Here is an 11,300-nt window from a genome sequence, read left to right as displayed (position 1 = left end):
GCCATTTCGCAAATACAAAATCTATCTTGTTCATGCGTCTGCGGGAATAAAAACAATTTAAAAAAGAAGCCTAGCGTGTTTTTTTTTTTCTTCCCCTTGTCAAGAACGTTCCTCTGACTTTATAATTTGGACTAACAGCAAAAGCGTCAAACAGAGCAGAGCGAGAGACTTTTCAAAGTCTCCTCCCAACGTTATGTTGAGGCGAGCGGCTCAGGTCCCACTTTTACGCACTTGGGTTCAAGCCTGGGCGTCCGGTTCTGGTCTGAACGACGTTTTGTCCCCTCTCCTCACCCGCGCGGGGCGGAGGGTGGGGGAAGCTGTCCGGCCCCCGTCCACCCGTCCCTCGGGAGTCTGGTGGAAGAAAATGGACGTGGGGTGGGGGTCAAGGCCGTGCAAGCACCCCCGGGTGTGCGCACTCGGAGCCCGCACACGCAGCCCCTCCCCGCCTGTGCACACTGAGCGCCCGGGTACCCGGCACCTGGGCCCAGGCAGCAGCCGCGGCGCGCGCACGCGCACTCCACGACCCCGCGCCCGCTCAACATTTTATTCCACGTGTTGCTTGTTGTGGGAGCCACAGGTTCCCCACCTGCGCCCGGGCCCTCGAGCCGCCCCGCCTCTGCCCACCGGCGCTGCAGGATCACGGGGTTGGCCGGCCCCGGGCGGGCAGAGGAATTCACGAGGCGCTCACGTTCACCTCCAACGCTAACTCCGCCTATTTAATCCCCGCGGCTCCCCCTCTTCTCCTCCGGCGCCTGCCCGCCCCTTTCGCCCTGGTGGAAGGAAACATTCCGTCTCCAACTCGACGTGTCCGGAAAGCTCCGGCCAGTTTCCCTTTCGCTCTGCGACCGCGGCTGCGAGCCGCGCGGCTCCCTCCGACCGGCAGGCGCAGCTGCCGCGGGTGAGGCGCCTGGGGGCCGCGGGCCGAGCGGCGGGGCGCCCCGAGCACCATGCTGGACCCGTCTTCCAGCGAAGAGGAGTCGGACGAAGGGTTGGAAGAGGAGAGCCGCGATGTGCTGGTGGCGGCCGGCGGCTCGCAGCGGGCGCCGCCGGCCCCGGCTCGCGAAGGGCGGCGGGACGCGCCGGGGCGCGCGGGCGGCGGCAGCGCGGCCAGACCGGTGAGCCCCAGCCCCTCGGTGCTCAGCGAGGGGCGAGATGAGCCCGAGAGGCAGCTGGATGAGGAGCAGGAGCGGCGGATCCGCTTGCAGCTCTACGTCTTCGTGGTGAGGTGCATCGCGTACCCCTTCAACGCTAAGCAGCCCACCGACATGGCCCGGAGGCAGCAGAAGGTGAGTTGCACGCAGGACCAGCTGCCTCCGGCCGCCACTTCTTTCTCTCCGGAGTTTTCTCCCGGGAGAGCTCCGGATCGCTTGTCCTCTGCCCTGGTTCAACGCGGGTACTAGTTTTGTTGGTCTTTGAGCTTCAAGGGGATTTTCGAGGGCGGGGGGAGACCGTGCTTTAGCCGGCTGGGTTTCGGGTTGCAGGGGACGCGTCCTCCCCCAGCCCCCTTTCCCGTCGGAGGAAGCTGTCAGCTTGGCAGGAGTGAGACTCCCCGCTGGCGCCGGCTGTGCAGTGGCTGCACCCGGTGGGGCTCCCCTTCGGCCAGGTTAGTATGCAACTCCCATAAACTTTAATTTCTAACGGCCATGGTGTATTCCTGTCCACCTGCTTCAGCTGGAGCTGGGCTTCGCTCTGGGTGTAAATGATTGTGTAGGCGAAATAGGTGAAATGTGGACACTTGTGTTTGAAGTCTTCACTAGGGCGAAGGGGTAGGAATTTTCCTCGTGAATAATAATAAAAAAGTTAAGCTTCCTATACCGCTGGAAAACTAGGACTTCAAATCCAAACCCTAGAGAAGGTACGCAGTTTTGTAGAGTTGCTGTAGGTGAGTAGTTTCTGGTCTGAGTCGGCCTAATGAAACGCACTATTGATGAAAAACAAAGGATTGGCACATTGCCCCTTAGTAAGGAATGCGGGTTTTTTTTCTTTTTTTTTTTTTAATCCCAAAGTGGTAAGGAATTTCAGGTGTAATGTCTGCCAACTTTAGTTTTAAAACCAGTTTCCAGGGGTCTAATGTACTGTAACAGATGAAAGTCATGACTCAAATTGCCCTAATCGGGTAAATGTTCCAAATAAAACATGTCTAGGAAATCTAATAGAATGCTGTACCTAAATGTTCAGGAAAAATCTAACCATCTCCTTAGTTGGACAGTATGTGGGGACCCAGAGAGCTTGTAATTTGCCCAAGGCATATCTAGCTACATAGGTGTTTTCTGAAGTATTAAGCAGTGAGGAATCTCTTAAAAAATTTTTGGAGAGCTTGTGAATTGCCTTCTGAAACACTGCTATAGCTTTCACTAAACTGTCTACCCGCCACCCTCATATATTCAGCCTTTAAAAACACACCTAAAACTAAGCGGTTTTGAACCTGTCATTCTCTGGGAATACCTATGGGATGATTCTCTGTAGCTATGGTCTAATTATACAGATCCTTCCAGAACCTAACCCTGTAGGTAATTCAATCACAAGGCTGGAGCTGGAAAAGACGTATTCTGTAGGCAGAACACTCATTTTGCAGGAGAGCAGTATATCCAAGCACCATTTCCTAATTTCAGACCAATTGAGGCTCAGGTCAGCTGTGGGTACCCCATGGAATTCTTGTGCACCTTCCATCCCACTCCTAGCTAAGTACTTCCTCACTGCTGCTTCTGTTGCTGTCACCTGTTGCTTCTCCACTCCATAGGTTAAGCAGCTTTCAACTTCAGTAGTCCTTAACTAAGTGTAAGTATTGACCTATGTTCTCTGTGGTCTTATAGCATGCTTCTGAATGTCATCCAGTCATCACGTTGATCATTCATGCAGAATTTAAGCTTATTTTTGGTGTATTAAAGTGACTATGGTTAGACTAAGGGTATTCCTGTTCAGACTCTTCTGTAAAAAGTCAGTGGTAACTGATCGATACTGTGTGTACTTGTCGCATTTTGTTACTGAAACTTGTTCATAGCTGCAGATCTGATTCCTATTTAAAAAGTTCTTGCAGAACTTGAACTTTGAAACATTCATAATATGAAGGAAACGGTTATAACCTTATCCAGGTGTTACCAAATCCAAACAACAAAATCCTGTGTCTGATCTCTGCAAAAATGTTTGGCATGTTTGAAGACCTGAATTCTGTAAATGTGGAGAGCATTGCACGATGCATTCAGATTAGCCTGAGTTTTTATTAAGGGGGAGGCCATGTAACAGTCAAAGTATGTATTTCCTAGATTAATATATTTAAAGATTTTATTTGACAGATCACAAGTAGGCAGAGAGGAGGAAGCAGGCTCCCCGCTGAGCAGAGATTCCCAGTGCGGGCTCTAACCCAGGACCCTGGGATCATGACCTAAGCCGAAGGCAGAGCCTTTAACCCACTGAGCCACCTAGGCGCCCTGTATTTCCCGTATTTAAAAGGCTCCAATTTTTTTTCCCCTCCTAACATGCTGCTTACTAAAGAGAGCTAGAGCCTTTCTTGGCAGTAGTTTTCCTCCTAGGACAGTGAAGTGGGAATTTATATTCTTGTGAATTTGATGCACAAGTCAATTAATGCCAAAATCTTCAAGTCTTGAATTACACAGTTGGGTTGTATAAAAATAAAAGCATAATTGCAAAATCACTAATCCATCGTATATTTTTATTCTCTATCTTCCAAGTAGTCAGATACCTAGTAAAAGGATTTAAAGGCTCAAATGTTACTGAAATACATATTACTGCTTACTTAAAACTTTGAGAATTTTAGAAACTTTCAGATTAAGATCTGAAAGTGTCTATAAATGACAGAAGAGCCGCACCTTGACTGTCCTCCCTCTGTTAAGGGCAGGTGAGTCTCCATGAACTGCAGCTGATCTGCAGAGAGAGTTTTTTTTTCCCCCTTTCTTGGCTCTAAGGCCCACAAATTGAATTAGGGGTTTTATCCAGGAGTTATTTGAGAAAGCTTAGTAGCATTAAACTCAGTTGACTAAAACATGCCTTTCTTTGCTTTTGGCCAGAAAACTTCAACTCGGAGGAATAAGTGGCTGGCGTATGCCACTTAGGCCCTGACTGCTGATGACTGGACCGAGATACTGACAAAGCTTTGTACCTGGTGGTCCTACCACCTGAACGAACGTATCCAGGGATTCACATGTGATACAAATATGGTGCAACCACTTCAGCTGTGAAGTGCCTAAGCCTGATGCTTTTTTGCCTTGGTTACTTCTGCACCATCCGAATACTAGAGCCTGTATGTAGGACTCTAGATTTTTGTTTAAAAGATCTAGACTTTGTATGACCTTGCATTACTCTAGGTCTTTGGTTACAGGTGGGATCAGTGTTGAAGCTACAAAACAATAACACAGATAATCAGATCTGTTTCATTATAAGGCAAGTTAAAAGGCAATTTGTCAAGCCTTTGGAAAACCTGGGAACCGCACAGGAGAAAACCGGTGGTGTCCATGGTGATTAGAAGGTAGGAAGAGTCTGACAAACATAATGCCCACCGTAACAGAGGTTAAGTACTTTCACTCATACAGATACGGACTTGGACTACAGGCCATCGTTTAGAGCTACATTCTAGATGTATAGGACTTAATGTACTAATGTACTAATAGTTTAGCTGGGTGGTTACATGGTTTTTGTTTTTATTGAATTTACTAAAGTCAGCTGTTGAAGTAGCCAGCTAGTTAGAAATGAACAGGAATTGGGTTGCCGGGGTGGCTGGGTTGGGTGGCTGGGTTAAGTGACTGCCTTCGGCTCAGGTCATGATCCCAGGGTCCTGGGATTGAGCCCCACATTTGGCTTCCTGCTCAGTGGGGAACCTGCTTCTCCCTCTACCTGCTACTCTCCCTGCTTGTGCTCTGTCAAATAAAAATTCTTTGAGGGGGGGAAAAAAAAAAAACATGGGGCGGGGGCGGTGCGCCTGTGTAGCTCAGTGGCTTAAGCCTCTGTCTTTGGTTCTGGTCCTGATCTCTGGGTCCTGGGATCGAACCCCATGTCAGGCTCTCTGCTCAGCAGGGGGCCTGCTTCCTCCTGCCTCTGCCTACTGCTCTGCCCACTTGTGATCTCTCTGTCAAATAAAATCTTTAAAAAAAAAAAGAAAAGCCCCTGGATAGCTCAATGGGTTAAGCCTCTGCCTTCAGCTCAGGTCATGATCCCAGGGTCCTGGGATCAAGCCCCGAACTGGGCTCCCTGCTCAGCGGGGAGCCTGCTTCTTCCTTTCTTACTTCCCCTGCTTGTGTTTCCTCTCTCTCTGTGTGTCTCTCAAATCTTTAAAAAAAAAAAAAAAATAGAAAAAGATTAAAATAGTATAATAATTTTGTATATGAATCATATACTTATGTTCTTTGCATTTTGTGTGCATGGCCACTGTAATCACAATAAATGACTTATTAAACCTTCACGTGGAATAATCATTCCCACCACTTTGCATAATTTACCTCTAATTCCAAGTTTGAGGAGTGTATACAAATACTGTGAAATCACGGATGTGGAGGAAGTAAGCCATTAGGTAAAACTGATCAGGAAGAGTGCGTTGTAGGTAAATGGTATTAGGTGAAAAAAGGGGCTTTCCTAGAACTGACATGTTCCGTTACAATAAAACAGCCATATTAATCTCTGGATAGTCCACTAGGTTTTTAACATTCTGACTGCTTCAATCACCCCCTTGCCCCCGCCCCCCACACCAAGTTCAGGGAAAGAGCCAGTTTTCTAGGGAAAAAACCCTACAGGTTTACAAAGCTTGAAAATTCCTTACCTTCCACTAAGAGCCCTTGTCTTAGTGTTGCCCCTCTTTGGTGCCAGAGCTACATCTGTGGCCTGGATGCGTTCTTAGAGTGTGTCTTATAAAAACCTTGTCTGGATACACGGACGTGTCAAATTTACTCGTTTCAAAGAATTAGGTATAGTTTGGGGAAAGGGAACAAAAGCAAAGTCCTCTCATCTTTGGAAACTAATGTTCTTACACATTTTTTTTTTTTTTTTGGCCTTATTTTAGAAAGCAAATGTGCATGGGGGGGTAGAGGAGGGAGAATCCCAAGCAGAGCCCCCCCCCCAACTGTGAAGCCTAATGTGGGGCTCAATCTCATGACTCTGAAACCCTGAACTGAGCTGAAACTGAGAGTTGACATTCAACCCACTGAGCCACCCAGGCACTCCCCCAACCCTCCATGTTTTTGAGATCTCCAGGATCCCTCCCCTAACCCCACCCTGCCCATAAAAAAGCCATCAGAATGGTTATACCTGTTGGTATAGAACAAAGGATTGCCAAGCAAAACTTTGTTAATGCCTCTATCAAACCCAAGAGACAAGCAGTGTAGGAGCCCAGTTGTATGCCTTGCTTTCTTATTTGCAGATTTCCAGCAGATGATGTGAAAGTCTTAAAAAGCCATCCTCTTCGGGAGTTAAGATAATTCATTCATGTGCTCTCAGCCTTTGGTACATGATGATACAAATGTTGAAGGGTTGGGTTATGTTGGCTTTTAATCTGAAATACGTTGTCCTCTGGGGAGCGAGGTGGGAACCGCACTGAAGAACCTCAGACTGACTTCAGCGTCTCAGGCAGGCGTGTGTTGCTTCAGTTCCTTTAACCCTCCCCGGGGTATCTTGAGACCGTTGCACTTAATTTAATGGAATGAGTTGTGCTAATGAGAACGCCAATGGATTAAGTGATACTGGCATTTGCTTCTTTCAAAAATGAAATTAGGGGCACCTGGGTGGCTCAGTGGGTTAAGCCGCTGCCTTCGGCTCAGGTCATGATCTCAGGGTCCTGGGATCGAGTCCTGCATCGGGCTCTCTGCTCTGTAGGGAGCCTGCTTCCTCCTCTCCCTCTCTCTGCCTGCCTGTCTGCCTGCTTGTGATCTCTGTCTGTCAAATAAATAAAATCTTTAAAAAAAAAATGAAATCAGAGGCAATTGTGATATAGTGACTGCTTATAAACCAAAGTAGAATAACATAATCCTGTTTTCCCTCTCTAGTTTTTTTCCCTTTTAATGGAAACCATTTCCCTGTACACTCACAAGATAAATAGCATGATTGGTAAGGTCATTAAAGAACTTTAAACTGAAAGCTAATTGCCAGGTTATGAAATATGGAAATTCTGAATGGAAAATCCCACCAGTTATCATTTGGTAGTGAGGCAGGCCTCTTGAGTGATTGTGCTATTTTATATACATTTCAAGTTGATTTAGCTCTTTGGAAGAAGTGGTGGGTCATGCAGTCTTGGGTGCTTCCATTCTTAGGCTATATAGTCCTAATGACCAAACAGTGGATGTATCATTGGAACAAAGGACATCTTCCCAAAGTTAAGAATGTTTAGGAATCAAATTATGAAACCATTGTCCTAAATTGGTAACACTTCATTTTAGGACTGCTGTTTTGGTCACTTTGTTTCAAAGTCAGCTAAGGAATTTGGTGGGATTTCCTTTCTTTAAAAACAAAACAACCCTCCCCGCCCCCCGCCCCAAAACCAAAAACCTGTGATTTCTATCTTTAGCAGTGTGTTAGAATTACCTGGAGAGCTCTTAAGAATTCCATCATCCAAGTTGCACCCCTGACTAATGAAATCAATCTCTGAGGTTGCAGTTTTATTTTTTAAAAGATTTCCATTGGAGAGAGACACAGAGCTAGAGGAGGAGAGGGAAAAGCAGGCTCCCTGCCGAGCAAGGAGCCCAATATGCAGCTTGATCCCAGGACTCTGGGATCATGATCTGAGCCGGACGCTGACTGAGTCACCCAGGTTCTCCAAAGTGGTAGTTTCAAAGCTTTCTAGGTGATTCCAGTATACAACCAAGGTTGAAAACGGCTACTGCTTCTTAAGACTACTGGGCTTATTTTAATCTAGGCAAGGTGAAAGTATTTGCAGTAATGAGATTACTGTGTAATTAAACCCATATTCCATATTAAGGTAAAGGCAGTAGGGATGCTGTAAGGTTGGAAGCAACATATCCGAATATTCTAGACTCTACTGAATCAATACAGTGGGAGTGGGAGATCAGTACGTATGAGACTTCTAAAAGGTCTTTAATTAGGTAATATACAAGAGGCGATTAAATTGCAATTGTGTAATTCACTGTAGAACCACAGATCACAGAATTAGCAACAGAAAATGTAGGATGCTCAGGGTAAGCCTGAGTGTTGCCTTCCATCCCGAAATAAACTGGGAGAGTAGAGTGAAATTTGAGTAGGAGTTGACATGAGTAATGTCTAACTGAAGAGTAAATTCACCAAGGTCTTTTCAAGATGATTAGTGGGAGAAATATTTCCCCTGTGTATGCGGTAGTAGTGCATAAAGGTCTTTCAAAAAGTGAACCTCCTAAGGCATTCCTAAATGTGTTCTGAGTGAAGTGCTTAAATTTCTTGTTTAAACAGTTCTAAGTCTTTTGATATTTTTCTGTGCAGTCTTCTGGCAAAATCTTAGTGTAGAAAACCTATTTCAAGTTATATAAGTGTCAGGTCTGTGTTGTATACCTGAAATGAACATTGTGTATCAACTATAATAAATAACATTAAAAAAATAGCATTAATGGGTTAAGTTGGTTTGCATTTGGGAGTTTATTTGTAGAGCATCATGGATGGTCTTCTCGAAACTTTATATCCTCACCTTGTAAACCTTATGGTTTGAATATTTTCATTTTCTAACCTGGTTAGTGATGAATCTTTACAATGAAAATGTTATTGGGGCAAAGGCTATAAACAATTTAAAGACTATCTTTCCAGTCTGGTAGCTGAAATGATTGTTAACTTGCTCTTTGCTGATTGTGAGGATGAATGTATGTGTATGGTCTAACATCCTTTTCACATTTTTTTATTGAGATACTGGTTTTCCTGATGGGAACGCTTATCAACATGTTGAGGATAGCGTTCCATTGTGGAAAGGCTTTCTTTAATAGGTCTCTTACTGTTTTTAGATATAGTTTATTTTTTTTTTCCTTAACATTTATTCTCTTCAACAACTTCCCATCTAGAATTGTTTGAAGCAGGGAGTTGACTTATTCCCCCAAATAGCTAAGCAATTCTTGCAGCCTAATTGATTATGCTCTACTTCCATTACCGAGCTATAAGGCAAGTTCACATTGTTTCCTTCGTTAACTCATTGGTCAAATATTTATTGAACCTCTACTTAACACTACCAGATGTTTTGGAAATACAGTAAAGAAAAAACAAGCCGAAATCCCGCTCACAGGCTAGTGTTATAGGCTGTGTATGTTTTTCTTTACATCTTTCTCTAGGTTACTTATTCTAACTGATCTAGCTCTTTGTATTGCTAGTACCATGTAACTTTGATTTAGGATAATCCTGTTTTAATAACCTGATGGGATTAATTCCCATTTGTCAACTTCTTTTCATCCTATCCCACCCTCCTCCTTCTCCCCCCTTTTAAATTGTAGCAGTAGAGCAGCTTTTTGGAGATCATGTCTTCAGAGGGCTTGGGCTTCATTCTTCAGTAGTATCCATACTTTGTGTGAGGAAGGCATTTCCTTTCTCTGGGTCCTGGTTTTATCACTTGTAAAAGGAGATAATGGCCCCATAGAATTCGTGTTATAATTAAATTAGATGACCTATATAAAGTGCTTAGTTTAGTGCCTGCTGATGCACATTCTCCAGGCTACATGCTAGCATTGTTTTTCTTTTCTTTTTTTTTTTTTTTTTTTTGCTTAAGCGGGTTGGGGGAAACTATGACACTAAATTCAGTCTTCAAGCAACATAAACATCACCTCAGTTAGTAAAGCCTCTTACTTATGTCTTTGTGATGTTTTATAGGTTTTCTTATATAGACCGAGGTTTATAACCAAGTTTATCTTGAAACATTTTAAAATTTTTTATTGTGGCTTATCTTTTTCTATTACTATTATAAACTAACTTTGTTTTAAAAATTTTTTTAAACTTAATATTCTTTAAAGATTTTATTTGAAAAAGGGAGAGATAATGAGAGATAGCATAAGCAAGGGTTTGGGGGGCACAGAGAGGGAGAAGCAGACTCCCTTGCTGAGCTCTGGATCCCAGGACCCTGGGATCATGACCTGAGCAGAAGTTAGACGGTTAACTGACTGAGCCACCTCGGTGCTCCTAAACTACGTTTTAACTGATCATGTTCCTCTATACTACTGATGGCTTCAGTAATGATTACCTGATCCTTCTAGATGGTCTTTGTGGGTGCTTGAATCCTGATAGTAATGACTTGTCCTATCAAATAGCTCTACCTTTTGTTTGATGTCGCTAGTAAAAATGTTCATAATAGTGTATTTTTTGCCATACCTTTGTCTTGATCCAGGCTTTGCGGAGGAGTGCTTCTGGTATTATACCAAGGAATATACTGTGTTTTAGGATGTTCTTTATTCTATTTTTTCATTACATTAAAAGGATAAAGCTATCAGGAATTGACTTTGAATGTTATCAAATTACTCTGTGACTAGTTTTAATATTGTTAAATCATAATTACATTTCTAGGATAATTGCTCCCTGATTGTGATTCTTATTTATCTTTTTATTTTTAAAGATTTTATTTATTTGACAGAGACACAGCAAGAGAGGAAACACAAGCAGGGGGAGTGGGAGAGGGAGAGGCAGGCTTCCCGCTGAGCAGGGAACCCCATTCAGAGCTCCATCCCAGGACCCTGGGATCATGACCTGAGCTGAAGGCAGACACAACGACTGAGCCACCCAGGTGCCTCTGATTGTGATTTCTAAAACACTTGGTTTCCTGTTCCCTAGACTTCCACTTTATTTTTTTGCCTCTATTCAGAAAAGTATTTCATTTTCTATGTGGCCTGTTGTAACAGGTTTGATTTTTAAGGAATAGTACTGAATATATTAATTTTGCTCAAGAATTTTTTTTTTGTAGGTAAGGTAGCAGATGCTTGTTTGACAGAAGAAAGAATTCACTCATGAAATTAATAGAATCTATTTTGAATTTTTCCTCTTTATCCTATTAGATATTTTACTTATTCTACATTCAAATGTGAACATTATGACTTCAGAAAATTGGCCATTGGTTTTCAGGTATATTAACATAGTTGGACATATCTCTTTTGTTTTCTTTACAGTTTTCAGTCTTCAGATTTTATTCTCTTTAAAAATTGGCTTGAAGGGCATCTGGGTGGCTCAGTCAGTTAAGCATCTGCCTTGGGCTCAGGTCATGATCTGGGGTCCTGGGATCAAGCCCCTAGTTGCTCAGCAGAGAGCTTCCTTATCGCTCTTCCTCTGACCCAATCCCGTTTGTGCTCTTGGTCTCAACAGAGTATGTGTGCATACTCTCTCAAGTGAAAAAATAAAAACTTTAATAAAAATTG

The 11,300-nt window shown here is 43.8% G+C and overlaps 1 protein-coding gene across 19 annotated transcripts in view; it reads left to right on the top strand.

Annotated features, from left to right (window-relative positions):
• Positions 1-933: 933 nt before the first annotated feature.
• The window catches only part of CADPS2 (calcium dependent secretion activator 2), a 532,394-nt gene continuing 522,027 nt past the window's right edge, over positions 934-11,300 (top strand). For all 19 annotated transcript variants that reach the window (XM_044246482.1, XM_044246480.1, XM_044246471.1 and 16 more), the window contains exon 1: positions 934-1,286. In XM_044246482.1, coding sequence (XP_044102417.1) covers positions 948-1,286 — 339 coding nt within the window. In that variant the 5' untranslated portion in view covers positions 934-947. The remainder of the gene's footprint in view (positions 1,287-11,300) is intronic.

Source organism: Neovison vison, chromosome 4 (genome assembly GCF_020171115.1).
Source record: "Neovison vison isolate M4711 chromosome 4, ASM_NN_V1, whole genome shotgun sequence".
NCBI lineage: Eukaryota > Metazoa > Chordata > Mammalia > Carnivora > Mustelidae > Neogale > Neogale vison.
Note: the sequence above shows the minus strand (reverse complement) of the source record. Positions and strands in the feature narration are given on the sequence as shown.